Source organism: Heptranchias perlo, chromosome 8, assembly GCF_035084215.1.
Source record: "Heptranchias perlo isolate sHepPer1 chromosome 8, sHepPer1.hap1, whole genome shotgun sequence".
NCBI classification, from domain to species: domain Eukaryota; kingdom Metazoa; phylum Chordata; class Chondrichthyes; order Hexanchiformes; family Hexanchidae; genus Heptranchias; species Heptranchias perlo.
This window is the reverse complement of record NC_090332.1, coordinates 78928820-78948978: the sequence shown is the minus strand read 5'-3', so window position 1 is coordinate 78948978 and position 20159 is coordinate 78928820. Positions and strand designations below refer to the sequence as shown.

Sequence of the window (20159 nt, the reverse complement as noted above, 5' to 3'; positions counted from 1 at the left end):
CCATTAAAAAGACAGACTACTTCCACTTCCACAACATCAGCTGTTTCTGCCCTGACCTCAGCACATCAGTTGCTGAAACTCTAATCTGTCTTTGTCAACCCCAGATTTAATTATTCCAATGCTGTCCTGGCCCTGCTTCCCATCCTCCACCCTCCATAAAATTCAGCTTATCCAAATTTCGCTGCCCGTATCCTATCCTGCACCAAGTCCTGCTTGCCCATTGCTCCCCGTCCTCGCTGACCTACATTAGCTCCCAGTCCCCAATGCCTCCAATTTAAAATTCTCATTCTTGTGTTTAAATCCCTTCATGGCCTCATCCCTAACCTCCTCCAGCCCTACAAGGCCGCTCCCGAACTCTCCATTCCTCTGATTCTGGCCTCTTGTGTATCTCCGCTCCACCATTGGCCTTCAGCTATATGGATCCTGCTCTCTGGAATTCCGTTCCTAAACCTCTCTGCTTCCCCACCTTCCTCTAAAACCCTCCTTTAAACCAACTTCCAAATCTCACCTTCTTTGGCTTGGTCTCCATCTTCCTCATACCTCTTGTGAAGCACCTTGGGATGCTTTTCTGCATTATAGATGCTACATAAATGCAAATTGTTGTTATAACGCAGCATGAATTACCTTCAGGAGAAGAGGTGAAAAAAAAGTCTAAACAAATTAAGATGATATCTTATTACAGACTATGATTAATCATTTTAATTGTTTATTTGCTGTTTAGGATTGTGTGTAGCATGATGGTGCACCATTGTATAACCAGTAAGCTTTATTTTTATGTTTTTCAACCAGATTTTGCATTTCAGTGCACTTTAAAAACACTGGTAATTCAAGTAATAAAATTGCTGTTAATTTGATATTTCTGGGTAATTCCATGTCAAGAAAATTGGCTACAGTTCAGTAAAATTTGGAGTAACTGTGATGTTCTGTCAGACGCTTTATAATCCAAGAACAATTTCCCAAGGACAGATGCCAGTATTATTGATGGAATAACATTTAAATGAAATCAAAACTGGATCTTCTGTGCAAAATAACAGGAATATCAATAGATTAATAAATAACTATTTCAATTGAAGTATTGCAATTGTAAATAGGAAGGTTGGCAGGCTCCTTCAAAGCAGTAAATCTGAACTTGGTTTTTTATTTAAGGTTACTCACCATATCCTATATTTTTCAGACTATGTCACTGAAGAAACAGACCCTTTGATGAAACAGATCAGTTTTAACCTGTTATTAGCGCTGTCAGTCAAGGAGGGTACAATTTAGTCACAGTCCAGTTCTTTGCAAACACTGTGAAGTGATTGTCAAATAACATCAGTTTTCAGCTGGGAATCTGAAATTCAACAACAGATAAAGCCTGGATCCTGTCCCATTATAATTCACAGTGCCTTTATTATGTGCCAACTCAAATGGGACAGGTTGTCAAGTATTAAACACAAGCAATGTAAGCCATGTAAGCTCGGTAATAAGCATTCAATTCAGCAGTCATCTGTAATGAGTAAATAAATTAGAGGGGGGTCTTTAAAGTGCTCTCATCAGCTGTCATCTTCCCCACCCCTGAGGAACATACAGAGTCTCCTTAAATCAGCCCTGCACACACATAACAATAATAGTCCCTAATCACAGTGTGAATATCTTTTCCTTTAGCTGTTGGTTAAACAGTGGGGAGACTCACAACACTATACGTGTTAAAACAGTTAAAGGAGATTGAATTAAAAGGTAGCCAACCATTCTAACTCCATTACAAGAGCCTGATAATGTGATTGTATTATCGCTGCTCACTGTAGGGGAAAAGTGAGTCCACAGGTGTTCAGATGCAGTCGAACCTTTCCATTCTGCTCTTCAGTGCACTGCATGTTCTCTCTGCATCAATTGCATGTTGGGGGTATTCCTCCCCTATAATTTACCTCCATTTGCTGTTGACCTATTAGCTTTGCCTCTCGTCTTTGTACAATTTAAAGACACTGGAATGGGTAGGTACTTGTTACAAAACTAAAACATGGCTAAACAGTGTGAAGATTATCTAATATTATTTGAAAGAAGAAACAAAGTTTATGTAATTTGATCACAAAGACAAGTAATGATCAAATAGTGCCTCAGCCCCACAAGTGGTTTTGATCCACTAATGATAAAAAAAACATATTTTTCATTAATTAATTTAAGTATAACTAAAATTAAAACTATTTCATAACTAAAGCTTTAATAACTTAAATTACAGGTAATTATTTTGTGCAGATTAAACTACATTGCTTATCCCAGTACGTGCATACAAGCACATGTGTGACAGGAATTTTATGTATCAAAGACAATTTAATATTTGTTAACCTTTTTTTAAAAAATACCCTATCCTTTCACTTTTAGTGCCACCTACGTCTCTCTTTTGTTAATGCGATTACCTCTTTAATAAAACATGCAACCCAAGCATAGAATTCCAGTGATGTCCTCTCGTCAAGCTTGCTGCCTGGTACGGTACTGAACATGCAGACCAGGAAGGTGCCAGGTTTAATCTCCGCTCTGTTTTTAGTTAGTTGATCTCAGTGGGGTGACAATAGGGGTGCGTCAATTGTTCTCAGTGACCCCGGGTTAGGGAAAGGGAAAGTCGGCCAGGATTCTCAAACCTGATTGCTTTACAGTGATCCTTGGTGAAATGTGTGTGTGTGTGTGTGTATGTGTATGTGTGTGTGTGTGTGTGTGTGTGTGGACGTTGGGTGAGGACAGGAACGAGCTGGGCTGTGATCTGGAAACAGTTACTTTTATCTGCAATTTATGTATACTCAAGTACAACTTTTCTATGTCAAACTTGTCAGAATTGAGCAGCTAACCAAATCAAGTGTAAAGTCCCTGCTTCCAAAACAGATGGTGGGAGTGCAGTTCCCAGAGCAGCACATTATTCAAACCCATCTGCTACCGGTGAGAATGAATTTTGATTGCTCTCAGACAGCCCACTAGATTGCAACAGCAGAGCACTATCTCTGCTGGAGGGTGTTGGTGTTACAAATCGGCGAGCACGTATGGAAACAGGTCCTTTTCTGTAAGGAATGGAAAAATGCCATTTTTGTTTATTTTCACGATTGGCTCCTGGACTATGTGGGGAAGCACCTGGCTCCTGCTAAAGTCCTCCCTACTGTATTTCTGTTAAAGCCACGGGCATGAATGAGCTTGCTACCACCTGAATTGAACAGCAAGCTACCACTGCAGTATAACAAGCTGGAGCTACAAAGTGCTCACCCAACAAGAATTATTAAAATTACCTCCCCCTAATTCCCTAATTCACAACAACAGGTTTAATCTGCATTTCTCTCCCTCTTCTCCTCAAGCCATTGACCTGCTGAGGGGTGCACCCAAGGGGATCTAGGGTGTGGTGGGGCTGTAATGTGGAGCTCTGTGAATAAAGGCTTGGAAGCAACTGAAGACTAGGCTCTAGTATTCTATCTTTCACCACCTGTCTATCCTATTTATAACACCTGGCAGCTGCCTAAATCAGGTGTTAGGCCCCTTATATAATTAAATGAGGGACCCAACACCTGTTTTAGGCCCCCTCTGGGAAATTGATAGCGACGAGCAGAGCTTGGCCTGCTCCGCTCAGGACTCTTCAGCGGTCATCAACAAAAGGTAAGTTTTATTTTTCAAAAACTTTTTAAAAGAGTGCTCCCCTGACTCCACAGGATTGCCACCCCACCCCCCCCACCCCGCCAATCCCCTTCCGTGACTTACCTTGAGGCCGCTATCAGCAAGGCAAGCAGCGATATCCATCTTCTTAAAAAGGACAAGCTGCCTGCAGAGCCGTGATAGGTACTGTCAGCTTGCCCAAATAATATTAACAAGGCCCAACTTCGGGCTGGCCTCGAGCCTCTGGATTGGAGCACGCACTCTGTGTGTAGCGCCCATTTCACACCCGCAAATGGGCCTAAATCAATTTCCACCCCAAACTGGCAATTTACTTTATTGCTGTTTGTGGGGCGTTGGTGTGTGCTAATTGGTTGCCATGTTTTCATGCAGAAACATTGAGTACCCTTCAAAAGAGTCATTCATTGGCTGTAAAGCACTTTGGAAGTTCCTGAGGACTTGTAAGCTAACATATAAAAGTAAGTCTTTCTTAATTACAGTGTGTATACTCCCACCTCAGCTGAAATTAGCTAACTCAGCACAGAAGGGAAATCGAACCTGGAACATGTGTGGCCTGTATAGTTCAGTTCCATACTTGCCTTAACCAACTGAACCATTGGGAAAACCAATTCTAACGTCCATTCAAAATCTGCTGAGATCACATCACATAACATCACAAGTTATTAGAAAGTCTCATTTTATCCTCAATCATTTGCTACAATAGTGGAATAAACCTGAATGCTTCCTCAGAGCCCCAGTTTATCCTGGCCCAATGATGACAATTTGATCACATTTTCACTATGAAAATACTTTCATTTTCACATAGAGGACAGGTCATATCTGGTAGTGATGCCTGTGATTTATTAACTTCCACAAGTGAGGTGGACCAGAGAAAGCAATAAACGATAAGTTACAGCCTGATGCACGAGCAACTTTAGATACCTTTCTCATTTTGCTGTTGCCCATGGTATTTTTAATTTACACATTTAAAAGATAAATTTTAACAGTAAGAGCACTACACTTGTGGCCTCAGCATGCCCAGCTAGGAAAGGAGAGAAAAATAATTGCTAGGGTTGCCACCCTTGACCTCTATCCGCCCTTGCTGGAGTGCTTAGCGAATGGACTAACTTGTGATGTTCCTCACTGTCGAATGGCTTGCTGACAAGACTTTGGTTGGGCCCATTTGCACCATTTGGCGGCCTGGTATGCCTGGTCTCACCAGGTGTACTGCTGCCGACGATGCATTCACCAACTGAGAGGCCAGGGACCCAGGAACTCCTGCCAAATGGAGACCCCACTCCCATGCCTGTCCCCTCCTATAACGCTGGCCTTGAGAGGGGTGGGCAAAGGCTCTGCCCCTTATAAAACCCCACAGAATCCCCAAAGTAAAGCTGGAGACCTGGAGACACGACAAATGGGGGCCCTGACCTACTCTGCAGCCCTTCCAGCACACACGGCAGGAGGACCCCAGAAGGGCCAAGGATTATCAGTGCCCGTATATTTTCATTTGGTCGAGTCCCAACAAGTGTTCCACACAAAACATTAACCCGTCTCCTTTTCAGAAGCTGACTGACCTGCTGTATACTTCCAGTATTTTCTGTATTTTAATTTTTTGTTTCACTTTGGTAATTTTAAAGTTAAAACATAAAACATATAAGGCAATCAACCTGTTTTAAATCTGTACTATTGCAGCAATATCTAGAAGATATGGGACCGCGCTCATTCAACGGAATGAGCAGGTCTCCTCTTAATCTGCACAGATATATTATTGGTATCTTATATACAGATACTTTATTGGGTTGCTATAGTTACTGTGCCTACTATGTGTTTCGCTAACTGCTATTTCTGAACTCGGTGAGTGAAGTAAGTTCACATTAATTTATACTATTGCTCTTTTCACTGCACTGCACCAATAAATAAAAATGATTATTTCCTACAGATAGATATTTTTCCCACTAGACTTAGAGTATCCACTCAATGCAGGCAAAATCGGACCTGATTTTAAAACGATGTGTATTGCTCTTCTGACCATGTTTCAGAGATACCTGCAAAAGTTGGTTAATCTGCATGTGTATTATTCTAGGTGCTAATACTGGAAAACATCCAGATCATTGTTAAGGTGCAGCCATTAAAATTCTTGTGAATTCTGAGACAAAAGTATGGAAATTGGAGTTTGCATGTCAAGGGTTACTTGTTCTTCCTAAATGATGTGTTTCACATTTGAAGCTTATCTCTTCTCCCCACCCCCCTTCACTTTCTTGGCCATTTAATCTCTTCTTTTCCTCTTCTCAATGGCTTCCTCTCACTTGTTGTGCCCGTGTAAGCACAGCCCTTTCTCTCTTCTTTTTAAACCATCACAACGCTGAAAGGCCCAACTTGAGTCGGCCACCTGGAAGCAGCAATGCAGCTTTCTCCCAGGCCTGGCTCGCTGCCAGTTGCCAGCTGTGCCATTGTATGCAACCATCTTCCTTAATCTCATGCACTGTGATTGTATTAGTACTGTTTACAACAACCTCCTGCCCCTCCTGTGTTCCACTCCCAATTGTCCTCACCTCCTCTTGTTTAATTCTGTTTTGCAAGTTATTAAGCCCTGGAAGTCCATTAATCACAGTTCATGTCTTGTGTAAGCCCACACAAGGAAGGGAAAGAGGGGGGGGAAGGGAAGGCACGCTCATTCCGTTGAATGAGCTTGGACGGTGGTCCATTCAGATCCCTAACGAGATCATTACTGCTAACTAAATACAAACCTGACCCCTTGACCCACTGGGAAATTATGTAGGCCCAGTGCAAGGCATTAATATGCTTCCCCACCCCCATTCCTGATAAACAGAGAACTAAATGTGTGATCAAAAGAGGCTTAATCACTGCTGTGATTGTGGTAAACCAAGCCTGACAGGCATTTCTGCAAAGCTCTCAATAGCTGCATCAGTGCCACCGCCGTATCTAAATGCTTTCTGCCAGGTTCTACCACCGCCAACAAACAGCCCCCACAGTCTTTGACTGTGTCTAGTGCTGAGACCACCTGGTAGGCTGATTTCAATACGACACCGTCCTACCATTGCTACTTTATCCCTAATACGCCCTCTCAGCCTAGCCGCTAATATGAATTCCACTTAATCCACTGAACCAGCTGAACATTCCAGTTTTACACCACTCTGAAGAGGCCAGTTTTTACAAGGGATTACACACTTTTACTCCTGCCCAATAGCACCTGAAAGGAGCCACTGGAAAATAATTATCCTTCCTGCACCGTCCTCACACTCGTTGCAGTGACCCGCCCCAATTCACATTGATCGACTTGATGCGCACCCGGGCACTGCTTGGAGGCCTTCTCGTTGTCGAGAAAGCTGGCGTGACAAATCAGGTTGCTCTCACTCGCTTAAGCAGGGTAAACGGCGGGAACAGTCGCTGCAGAGATCCGCTTGGCTAGCACCCACAATAAGATGCTGCCACTTGCGCTGCGTCGAAGCATTTGCTACTTTCGTAGGCCAGAGCGTTCACCATAGTTTGAAAAAAGGCCGCAAATATAAAAGCTTCAGAACGAGCGTAGCAATGCTCAGTGTTTATTTACTTGTTTTCACCATCACCTTTCCTCTAAGGTAGCAATCTGCTATGTGATCTGATATGACTAAAGGTCAGATTGACACGGTGATTAAAATTTATCACCGCCTGCTCCAACCTCTCTTTTCTCTACAGGTGAGCGTATCCCCTCCCCCCCACCACCCCCGCCCCTCCATTCAGTAATTAAATGAAGCAGAAATGATGGGAGTATTTGTTTTCCTTGACTTTCCTCAGCCTGCCTGTGAATGTAAAGCTGTGAATATGAAGTGTTAATTTGATGTTCCCTCTGAGGATGTCATCGTCAACAAAGGCTTCAAAACATAAGGGAGGAAAAAGTTAGCTCATGCAGAAAATGACCCTTATGGGTTTGATTGTCTCCGGACATTGGCTGGCTGGCAATGAGCAAAAGCCAACGCTGCTTAATGCATCCTCTGACAATGAATGAAGCCCACGTACCTCAGTGCACAGAAAGAATCACCTGAAATGCTCACTTATTTACCTTCTCAGCACTGCGCAAAACCCAGTGGAAAGCTGCTGCTCTTTTCCAATCCGATGATTAATTTGACAAGGGCGAGAAAGTTAAACCCTTTATTCTCCGAAATTTAAACAAAAGTCTTTTTTCCTCTCGAAGGATTAAAACACTGCATTAACAAAGGAATGAGGCGTGAAATTGCTTTCCCCACCTGGGGCTTCATAATTCTATCCCTACTCATGGCACCAAAAAAATAGCCTTATTTATCAGGCACACAGCACTTAAAGTCATACATATTTGTATTAAGTATACATCGGTCAACAAGGGCTCTCAAGAAAATAACAAAAAACAAATTAAAGGATGTTGGTCTTCGCAAATTTATTATACACACATATATAATACACAAACAATATAACTAGCTTCATTAAAGAGCGTCAGATTCATTGCGGCAAATCTCGTATAATTAATCAACTATTTGTATAAATCAATAATAAAAACTAAAGTGCTAATAAAAGTGGATAAGTACCCATACCGAAACATAATTTAAAAATACCAATGGATTATTCCAGATTTTAGGACAAATAGAAATTCATCTCATTTTATTTTTGCATAAATTCTGCCAGCCAGTTTCAAAATACCACCGTTTACACCATTCCTCCAGTGTTTCGACCAATCTCCTGCAGAATTTACATGGAAACCCCGTGGAAATTCAACTCCATTATATCTTATAGAAATAACATTCATATTTTTGACAAGTTGCCCTTTAGATCAGCCATGATCTGGTTGAATGGCGGAGCAGGCTCGAGGGGCCGGATGGTCTACTCCTGCTCCTGTTTCTTATGTTCTTATGTTCTTAAGTCTAAATTACTTTCAATTTATTTATTTTTAAAATTCTAACCATTGAATAAAACTGAGGCTTCTGCGCAAATTTTTAAAAAGCCCATTTTTAGAAAAAATTAAGAAGTTATTCTCCACTGCAAATTTCAATAATTTACAATATCACCAAACTTTCTCAGTATCGACAATGTAGTGAAATTTAACTCATACCATTACAACTCAGAACAGTGTTAACTCCTTTCCATGCAATACATTCTGGGGAATAGGTCGTAGCAACTCCATGTTAACCTATACATTGTAGTTTTGCCTTACAACTTGCAATAGAATTTTGTCTCAAAGGGTAATAGTTTATATAAAATTCATATTTTTTCGACAAATTGCAAATACATAGGATATAGTTTTCCACTTGTAGTGCTTGTTATAGAAAACTCTGAATCTCTGCTATGACATTATGAGCAGGCTCCGAGCAAAGGCTTGGCGTCTCCCCAAAAAATGGTGCAGAAAATCAGCTGGTGAGTCAGTTTTGAGTATCCCCTGGCTTGGGATTGCAGATTGGCACTTGTAAAGAGCAAGTCTGACCTGCAACCTCAGCCAGGGATGGTGCACGAGGAAACCTGAAGAAAATTGAACACCAAATTGAGGCTATCAACAGGAGGAAGGGAAAGAACCAAAACGGAGGGTTATGTCTGGGTGGTCTCTGGCGGTCATCTGGCATCCAGACTGTTTGCCTGCCCTCTTGGCTGCACGTCAGGCTAATCACATGAAGAGGATAATAATGCAAAGAAAATAAAATGGGGAAACTTATTGAAATAAAGTAAAAACAGAATATGGAGAGGGGAAAATTAAACACAGTTAAATTATTCAAATTTGCTCCCAGCCATGCTGAAGTACAGATGCTAATTGCCCTCTGCTACCTCAGCAAAATGACTATTCTTAATGCAAGAGGAAAGTCATGGATTGTTTTACGTCTAATACCAAGGGCATCCCGTTCTGTGGCTGCTACTTCCTCTCACTGACCCCAATCCCACACCACCACCACTGCTCTCCCATACTCCAAACTCCCCCATCAGTCCTCCATCTAACCATATCCCTGTTCTTTGCAGTTTCTTCTCCATCTCCTCCTTGGTTCAGTCATCCCATCCACAAAGCCCACCACCTACTCCCCTGATCTCCTCCCATTCCAGCTCCTCATCAGCCATCTTCACCTCCTCTCCCCCATGCTTGCTAACTTCATCAACCTGTCTCTCCTGTCTGGCATTGTCCCCACATTCTTCAAAACTACTGTCTTCATTCCCCTCTTCAAGAAACTCAGCCTAAACTCCATCCATTCTTTCCAGCTACTGCTCAATCTCAAATCTTCCCTTCCTCTCCAAAGTTTTGTTGACTTATAACCATGCTCCCACCTCTCTCGCCACTTCTTATTTAAGTCTCTTCAATCTGGCTTCTATGCCACTCACAGTACCAAATCAGCACTGGTCAAAGTCACAAACAACATCCTGTGTGATTTGGACTATGGCTCCCTGTATCCCCTCATCTTCCTTAACCTCTCTGCCACCTTTGACACAGGTGACCACTCCATCTGCTTCCGACATCTCCCTCTACAGTCCATCTCTGGAGCATTACTTTCTCCTGTTTCCACTCTTTCCTGATTCAATGTGGGCACATTGCTGTCTATGGCTTCTCCTACTCTGCTCACATGGTCACCTCTGGTGTATCCAAGGGCCTATTCTCTACCTCCTTGTCTTCACTATCTACACAGGGTCAGCTTCTACATGTATGCCATTGGCATCCAATTCTGGCTCCTCTATTGACCAAAAGGTTATTGCTACACTTTCAAATTGCCTAATATCAAGACCTGGATGAGTCAAAACTTTCTCCAGCTGAATGCCATCCACTTTTGGCTATCGTGAGTGCCGCCAAGCTTCTAACCTTAAGTCCATCACCTTCCCCAGCTACAACCTCAAGCTGATCGAGGATGTGAAGAACGTTGATCGTACTACTTGACTCTGAGCTAAGCTTTCGCTCCCACATCCGCTATTACCAAAACAACTTTCTTCAACTTCTGCAATGTTGCTTTTCTCTGTCCCTATCTATCCCCTTCTGCTGCTAACATCCTACTCTACGCCTGTAACATTACAAGGTTTGACTTCTCTAATGCCCTTCTAGCTGGTTTCTCCGCTTCAAGTCTCAGCAAGATTCAACACGCCACAGCTTACTTCTCACCCGCACTAAATCCCACACTCCCGTCACCCGGTGTTCTCTGAGCACCACTGGCTCCAAATGCCCCAGCATGTCAATTTCAAAATTTTTGTCCTTCTTTTCTCTAGAAATGAAAATGGGGAAAGATGTATAATTGGCGGCTGATCCAATATTGGCTATTTTACACTATTGCCCAAAGTCAAAATTACCCCCAAGTTGTTGTTGAGCCCTGACAGGAATGTTGTGAGCTGCTAACTGTGAGGGGTAACAAGGATGAGCCCAATTCTGTCTTCACCTAACACACACACTTTCCAGCAGAGGTCACTGAATAGTGACCTGGGATGGGAACTCTGACCGATTTTTCCACCCTCTCTAGTCCAGAACACTGAGACCAACTGTAACACCTAAACTATTGGCCTAGCTGAGATCAGCTAACTTTACTTAAAAATAAGCAAACTATCAGTGGCTAACTGCACTGCCTGAGGTGGTACTTAAGCCATATAGGCCACAAAGGTTCCTCTATTTTTGACCCTTTGTGCCAAATTAGTTGATTCCAACAGTGGAGGCATAAGGACCCTGCAATTGGTCTCATTGCCCCAAGGTAAATTCCCAATCCTGCTAAAGAAAGGTCTCTGCTGGAAAGTGCAAGTGTGTGGAGGATGGGTAAGGACAGAATTGGCATCTTTTGTGTTGGCACCCCTGCCCCTTCCCCCAGTCAAACAGTTTTTCAACACTCAACTGGGCGCAAAGTTCCTCTCCAGCCAGATCCAAGGTATATGTATGGCAGGCCAAGCTGAATGCATTGCCCACCTGAATGGCTTGCCATTGACACTGGCAAAGTTGCTGGTGTCAGCCTTATCCCTAATACCCACGTCTGCACTTGGAAGCTCACCACAGGTTGGGGGGGGGGCGCGGGGGGAGAGACAGGAAATGGCTGATGCTGCGAGTGATGCATGCCTGCACCAGTTTAAAGGGGCAGGTAGTCTGGGAGGTAGAATATTTTTTCCGGGCCCCAATGAATTGTGAAAATCTACTGATGTAGAACTGTAAATCCATTGTGCCTAACTCTATTTCTCATTCTGCTTTCGCCTTTAGCACGGGTGAGCAGCTGTTGGGTGATGCTGTAAGCAGTGTGCAGTATTGCCAAGGCAGTAATGATGGAAAATGCGATGTGTGATGCCACTCCATCATTACCAACTCATTAGAATACGACTGCTCACATTTGGATGGACCCTTTCATTGTGCAGCAGAAGTGTCAATGAAAAATACATCAGGACCAAAATGGGTGGGAATTTGGTGTAATGAGTCCCTACCAAATTTTCCACCCTCACCCGTCCCATTATCAACACTAAACCAGCAGAAAAGGCAACATCCGAAGAAAGGAACTTGGGTGAGAGACTAAACAGTTCTTAGTCCTAAGCCTTCAAGAGAAGAAGGGAGAAATAAAATTTAAGAAAAATATTTCTTTAAAAAGAACACATACATGATGTGTCCTAGTTTCTCCAATGTTTTCTTAGGACTCCTTGGTTCATACATGATTCCCTGACTAAAAGGGAAGCCAAAACTGCTCTTTGGCTTCACCCAATACTGCTCTTCAGGTAGCTGCTAGATGGATCACACAATCAAGCAGCCCAGCTATCTTGCATGCACATTTACCTCAATGTGGAGGAAGTGCCCAACTTCTGTTTGACACCTCTTGTCACACTGAAAGTTATTATATGGTGAATTCCTGGCACAAACCTTTACTCTTACAACTCTATAGCATAGAATATTGGGCACTGATGCACTGATCTTTAACATTTAAAAAAAATCAATATTACTAAGCCCCCACTTATTGCTGATTATTAAAGCAAACAATCTGTCGCCACGACATCCCACGACATATTTGTATACTTACTGGACTACAAATTTGCATAAAAGTCCCAAAGGCTGTGAAAATGCAGATTGAGTGGATGCAAGCAATCACAAATCATTTACATCACTGATTAGGTCCTGAAAATTGATCATTTCTGTGAACTTAGCACAGTTGTGCTGCGTGTTCCGTATTAGCACAAAAGATTGTGGTGCACCTACACCACAGATGGAGAATAACTGCAGCACAAACGAAAAGGTCGCTTGCACTGTAGTAGCACCAATAATACTGAATCATAAACCTTACATCAATTCTTAAATAAAACACATAAGCAAACAGAAACAGGCTGAGTTTTGCAATAGTTTTATCTGCCTTACTCTTTTTCGGAAGGGAGAACTGCTGGGGAGATGAATATTGATTCAACACAATTTCATTTGCAAAAATAATAGTTAAGCTTGCAAATCTTCACTCAACAGAAACCTTATTCATCAGACAGTGCAAACAATATCACCTCTCTCCCTCAACCAACCATTCAAGCAGTCATCAGGTGGCATTAAAACGCTATGGACCATCATTGGGGGGGGTTAACATCGACCCCCTTGAGTGCGTTATTTTGTGCATACCATGGTCCGTTGCAGATTAAATGTGCTTTGGCAGATTAAATGTGCGATTTTCCTGTCGCTGTGACACAGCAAGTTTACTCAAGGAATGTATCACACGACTGACCCGAGGTAATAATAGTACACACCTTAGTGACACTGAAAGATCTGTGATACTATTTACCTAGTGCTTTACTGAACTTCCCTAATAGGCACGTCTTCCCTCCCCAAAACCCCCTACTCATCGTGATTTTTTTTGCAGTACCTCTGCTTATGTTGCAAATACTTCATGGCCCCAAAAGTCCTTGCACCGTGATCCCGCTGGAGAATCCAGAAGACCGAGGAGTAGAAGACCCTACAAATGGGTTTAAGGAAATGGCTGTAGAAAAGGTCCATAAAGTAGAAGAGCGTGGTGAGCTTGCTCAGAACATTGAAGGGCATGCTGAGTAAGTGGGAGAGCACCAGTTCAGCTGCATCTCAGCTGCCCATGTGTTCCATGTGGACAGAAAAACTGGCACCCACCCATCAAGGGTTGAGGGGTACCCAGGCCCCCCCACCCTCCCCCAAGACCCCATACACCTTCTCTCTGACTCCCTATGTAAGGGAGTCACTCCACATTTTTTTTTAAACAACAAAAATATCACTATCTTTGGAAATCCACCTGCCTTGGCTGGACAGCCCATTTTACAATCCTGCCGATTTTTTAAATTAAAATTTTAGTCAATTTTACGGGTAAATTTTGTGTTTTTTTCAGAAATGTGTCATTTATCTGTATGTTATTTCTAGCTATATACACTGACCTTAATGAGAAAGGAAAATGGCATATGAAAACAGCATAAGCAAATTACTTGTGTAGTTTGATTGTTGAGTTTGTGATGCTTTTTGGTTTGTGAGAGGTAGCTTTGAAAAAAATTGAGGGTTTTGATTGCTTGGTTTTTCTCATTCTTCATCTGTACTTTTTGCTACTTTTGATTTATTCACCTTTAGTTAGTTAATTGAATATTTGGAAACTTAGCACATCAGTGGCTATTTGAGCCCTGCGGATGTATGATGCTATGAGACATGCACAATTTGAGATGCAACACCTCTGAGGTCACACCTTGAGGTGTCATATAATGGACGTACACTAGACTTTTAATTATGTAGACAGTATAGAAAATCTGTACAAAAGAAGCATGTATCTACTGCAACGGTGCCTAATGTACACAGCACCTTTGGAAAGCGTCAGATACTTCATTCCGGTTTGTTTATACCGACTAAGGGATGAATTTCCCCAGGGACTCTTCAGCTTGCCCACCGAAACTACAACAGAAGAGCTGTGGAAACCCCAGAAAAATGGTGCAAATGGTGTTTACACCCAAACTATCTCCCTAGAAAAACTGACTGACCCACAATACGATGATGTTGGCCACATAATGCTTTCAACTTCAACACGTTCATATGGCTTTTGGAGCAGTGACAACGTTGGCTGCGAAGCACTTTGGGACGTTCTGAGGTCGTGAAAGGCACTATATGAATGCACGTTCTTTCTTTCCTTGCTGTACTATGTGTTCAGTTGTTTCCTAGTAGGTTAGCAAGATGGTTAACTGACGAACATAAGCATGTGGCTGATTGTCAAAAACTTCATGTAAACTTACACCTGACAGAACACTGGCACAATCTTTCCACTACTGAGAATTATAGGTTAGTGCACTACTGCCAAAACTGGACAGGTGATCATTGTAACAACAGACTCAATTGTAGGAGTTGTGGAAACATTCTGGCATCTGGAATGATAAAATCAGTTACTGACAAAAGCTTCCTTATCCCAATGGCATTGCAGAGTCATGGAAATATGGATCTACAAATCTGCCATTGGGATATGAGAACCAATTTTAGCCATGTAAATGCAGGAAGCCAATCCTGTCTATGGGACTTTATATAAAAGTGGGGCTCCGTGCTCCGTACGACCCACCTCCCTCTGTCAAAATGCAAGAGTAGATCCATCTCTCACAATGCCCCAACTAGCTCCATCACCTGACACCTGTCTGGGTACTGTTGTTTTTCTCAGCTATCTTCATCTTATGCTCTGTACCTCGAGGTTAGTAGTTTTTCTCTATTCCCTCCCACCCCAGCTATTTCCTGCAGCCTACTTAGTTTCCCGATGATAATCTTTCTCCTGCTGATCCCTTATCATCTAGTAGGAGGGAAGACCAACTTCCACGCCATTACAATGAACTAATTTGCCATTAAAAAACTTGGCTCAGTTAATAACGCTCTTGTCTCCAAGTCAGCAGCGCGTGGGTTCAGGCTCCACTCCTGGACTTGAGTATGTAATCTAAGCTGATAATTTAGTACAGTTCTGAGGATGCAGTCTTTTGCATTACACAGAGGCCGTGTCTGCCTGTTCAGTTGGTCATTAAGGATCCCGTGGTATTATACGAAGAACAACATGGTGTTCTACTACTGGACACCCACCCATACCACAAAAGCTGGTCATACATCTTATTGCAGTCTGTGGGATCTCTGTATGTAAAATGGCCACATTTGCCTATATAACTACAGTCATTGTACTTCCAAACCTGTATCAAGAAGCCTGGGCCTAAATCAGTCTAAATGGGGTAGAATTTCCTCAGAGGTTCTCCCAACCTCCCATTATAACTTTGGTAGAGGATGTGCAGAAACCCCAGAGAAAAGGCATAAACAGCTGTTAACAGAGATTAAAAGAACACTGATGAAAACAGTGTTTTTGTCCCATTAAAATACAAGATATCTTTCCTTGACCAAAACGAAAGTGGGGGCTGGGAGGTGAGGGGGGTATTTTTAACCCCCAAGAACAGGTGGGTTGGGGGCGAGTGGGAGGTTAAAATAACAGCTTTTTGGAGCGGGACCACTTTCTGGCTCCGAAGCCCCCACTTCCGGGTTTGACCGAGGCGCGTTTGGATGCATGCACGCTACAAATACCGGCAGTCCCGCCCCCACTTAAAGTCGGCGGGCCGATACTTAAAGGGGCAATGTACCTCATTGAAATAGTTGAGGTACTTAATTTTTTGTGTATTGCAGAAGTTAAATGAATTTAACCTTACCTGTTCGGGTTTCCCATCGCTTCCGATTCACGTCAGGTGAAAGCAGGTGGAAACGGCCGGATCCATGAGCTGAGTGCCTTTATTGCACTGCTTGTGGGCCCGGAGAAGCAGGAGCGTTTCATCCAGATTATACGTAGTCAAAGTATTAGCAGGTATGAGAGACCTGGATGAGGTGTGAACACTAGTTCCTTGGTGCAATATACAATATGAAATATACCATTGTGTCGTGACAATTGACAAAAGACAACTGACAGGTCTATTTTAAGATGCTTTTTGTCTGGGGAATACTCCTACTGGCTTTAGTTCTGGCTGGGGATTAAAACTCTGTAGATGTACTGGAAATTTGTATCATCTATTTACAACACTGCAAAGGTCTGCAAAAGACCGCTTCACTCAAGAAATACTTTCCAGAAGCGATATTTAACACCTTGAGGACTGATTATATTTTTATTGTTTTTAAAATGTTATACTCTCAGTCTTTTGCTGTATTTTTGCTGTATGTATGATTCGTCCAGAGAACTCACGATGGCACCTGTGATAGTAGCACCCGTCTGAGCTCTCTGTCCAGAACTCCATTCATGGCCATCCTTCGTCATCCCCATCTATTCATTTCCCAATTTGCTTTCCATATGTTCCTCTGCCTGCTTTCAATCATTTCCCAGTGAAATGTTTAAATTTGCCTAGATTTAAGCTCAAGTTCATTGACCCTGCCTCCCGACCTCATTGTCCATCTACCCACAGACCTCGGATTGGGCTTTCCACGGAATTACTGGCTCCACCACTGGGTCTTGCTTGTTCACTATTTGGCTGCTCCTGCGTCTCAACACTTCCTCCTGCTTTGGATGCTGCTCCTTCTTCGGTCTGGTTCTGCCAATGCCAATCACCTGCCTTCACCTAGGGGGTCAATGGCCCATTTAACCTCTGCTCCATTTCTGCTGCTGTCATTTCCCAATTCTGGACTTGTCCTCCACTTCACTGGGCTTCTGCTGCTGCCAAACTTCCGATTCTCGGCTCTGCCACCCACAAACCTTTTGGTGGCAAAACTGTCAAGCCTCCAACAATCTTTGCTATGGTCTTCCTGTGCTCTGCTCTATTCCCACCAACCTTGCTCTAGCCTCCAAACTACACAGCAATCTTCAGCAGCTTAAAAAACACAAAAATTCTTCTGGGCAACATAGAAACAAACAACCAACTCTCTCCTACCTCTGGTTTCTGGGCTCCAATGCTCCACTGGCCTCTAAACTGAATGACACTGATCCACTGGCTTCAAGACTCTTCAATTCTGACTGCGTTGGTCTCCTGGGCTGAAGTCCATTGCCTTGCTCACTCCTGAGCTGATCACCACCTTGGTCTTCACTCCTCTATTGCATTGGCCGCTAGTCCAAAGTCTGCCATTCCATTGGTTTCCTGGATTTACCTCAATTTGCCCACTGGCTCCTGGATTGGCTCCCCTGCTCCCCCACTACTTTTCTGCACCAGTCTCCACTCCTTCCGAAAGGACGTAGCTACATCATTAAATAAATTTAAAACAGAAATAGACAGTTTCCTAGAAGTAAAGGGAATTAGGGGTTACGGGGAGCGGGCAGGAAATTGGACATGAATTTAGATTTGAGGTTAGGATCAGATCAGCCATGATCTTATTGAATGGCGGAGCAGGCTCGAGGGGCCGATTGGCCTACTCCTGCTCCTATTTCTTATGTTCTTATGTTCTTATGACATAGAGGGAAACCTTAGATCACATGAGTTACTGGTGGGGATATCAGCATAGTAAGGAGGGAACCTGCGGCTAAGAGAAAGAACTAGTCTACTGTGAAAGGACATAACCTGAGGGGAGAGGAGTGGCTACGCAGGAAGCAGTGGTGGAGTGGCTCCTGGATCTACTCTGTTCCTTCACTAATTCTGTGGTTTATTGAGCTGTGCTCCACTCTTCCACTGGCTGTATACTTCCTAAGCTCGTCCATTGCATTCCTGGATCACTGTCCACTTCTCCATTAGCCTCCTGGATCAACCTGCTCCTCAACTGTTTGCTTGGATCAAACTACGCCTCCCCAGCGATTATGGGTTCAATCGCTGCTGGCTCCTGGCCAGTTATTTGCTCTTTTGACAGCTGATTTTCTGGCAGCTCCTGGATCAGCCTCCTCTCCTCTTCTGACTCCTGAACTGGGCTTCACGTCCCTGCTGCCTGGAGGAGTGGTTGCTGCTGTCACCGGCTTTGAATTGGACTGTCACTTGTCCTCAAATTGGACTTACTCCACTGCTGCTTCCTGCTCAGAAGCTCCACCCTGGGGTTTCTGTGGCTCTTCTGCCAAAGTTACAGCAGACGAGCGGGAGACCCCCACGGTAATTCACCCCCTGGGGGGACAATCAGAACTACAAGATATACCTTCTTTACTTAGAAAACTCTGAAATTCCAAATTCATTACCGTTATCAGAACCTCATCATCCTTCAAGTGTAAGAATACTCTCAAACAAATTTCCAGCATGGCTGAATACCTAATATTTCAAAGCAGGTTTCGACATCAAAGAACAATTGGAAATTACAATTAAATGGCATAAAGGTCACAAGCTATTTAAATTGGATAAGTTGTACAATATAATGGGAAAAGAGGTTGGTGCCATACTCATTTTTGCCATAAGATGTCCACTGTATATGTTTAATAAATACAATACAGTGGTGCACAGTATTTACAAAGTGCAATAGAGACAGCTTGTGGCAGAGTATTAGCAATGCACTTTGACTCCTAAAACATAACAGTAGAATTTTTGGATTTGATAGTCGCATTGGTTTATTTACTGCAGATAAAACACAAAGTATTAAATAACCATTAATTCCTTAATAGTGTAAAGGATCAACAGCAAGTCGTGAGCAGCACCAGATGATGCAATTAAGATTTAAAAACAATTATTAAACAATGCGCATGAGTGTAAAAATATTTGGTGCTCAGCAAGCGCAATCTTTGAAAAAATAAATTGACAATGGATCTGGACTATTAAAAACAGAAACAAAGAAAAGCCCACATCAGTTTCAAATTGTTCTTTTTTAAGATCAAATTGGTTTATCTTAAAAGTTAAATTTATTTGCACCTAGGAAACAGAACACTGAAATGAAAAAAGGCACTGGTATGTCCAAGCAGAGTTACAAGCTCACTTGAATAGATTTCACCAGGACTGTTCTGTGGCTGTTATGTGGTCCATTAAGCCTTTTAAAATCAACTCCTCCCATGATGAGCTTCAAACAAACATGGATTGTGCTAATTAATGGACTACTCAAAAGAAACAATATGGCTACGTCCACTGATACATTATTTCAGAAGAAAGGAAAGCAAGTGTAGAATAAATCTCTGGGGGCGAATTTAAGGAAAGACGGGATTGGTGCGGCTGGGGGCCGAGGTGGACAGGAACCCGACTGGCCCTCCACAACTTGAGGCCCAGGAGATTTTAACGCCCAGGCTTCATCTGCATGATCGCCGTCAGTCTCCTGTCTGAGCTACATAGCCGGAAGGCGGGAGCGAGATTTTGGGCGGCAGGTGGCTGGGATCCCATGTAAAGGTCCCCGGCACTAAGGTAAGTGTTTGGGATGGCGTTCGGATGTTCACAGTGGGGAGGGAGGCCTGGGACAGGGGAGCCTGAGGTTTCCTTGTGAGGCCCGGAGCAGTACTCCTGCACCTCCTGGCCCACAAGGAAGCAGAAAAGAATTTAAAATAACTTACCTTCATGGGCCTCTTCCGGCCCTGGTGCAACTTCCCAAAAGGTTTGGCCTGATGGGGAAGCCACCAGGGCCTCCCTACGCAGGCATGAGGTTAAGATTGCAGTCAGGTCCTGATGACATCATCAAGACCTGATCTGCATTTTTAAACAAGTACCCCACTGGCTTCAGGCGGGTGTCCTTGTTACATGTTGAGTATCCAATTTAAAATGGCCATTTGTATGGAGACCAGGTAAGCGCAGAATAAGGTTCAACTGTGATTCCC

General features: G+C 43.2%; 1 protein-coding gene across 4 annotated transcripts in view; it reads right to left on the bottom strand.

Annotated features, from left to right (window-relative positions):
• The window catches only part of LOC137324240 (bifunctional protein GlmU-like), a 65600-nt gene that overhangs the window by 12103 nt on the left and 33338 nt on the right, over positions 1–20159 (bottom strand). The window contains exon 1 of one of the 4 annotated variants that reach the window (XM_067988386.1): positions 509–577. The exons of the other annotated variants lie outside the window; for them this stretch is intronic. Within the exon in view, the coding sequence (XP_067844487.1) occupies positions 509–574 (66 nt within the window). The 5' untranslated portion in view covers positions 575–577. Of the gene's footprint in view, positions 1–508; positions 578–20159 lie in introns of those variants that run through there. 4 annotated transcript variants of the gene reach the window in all.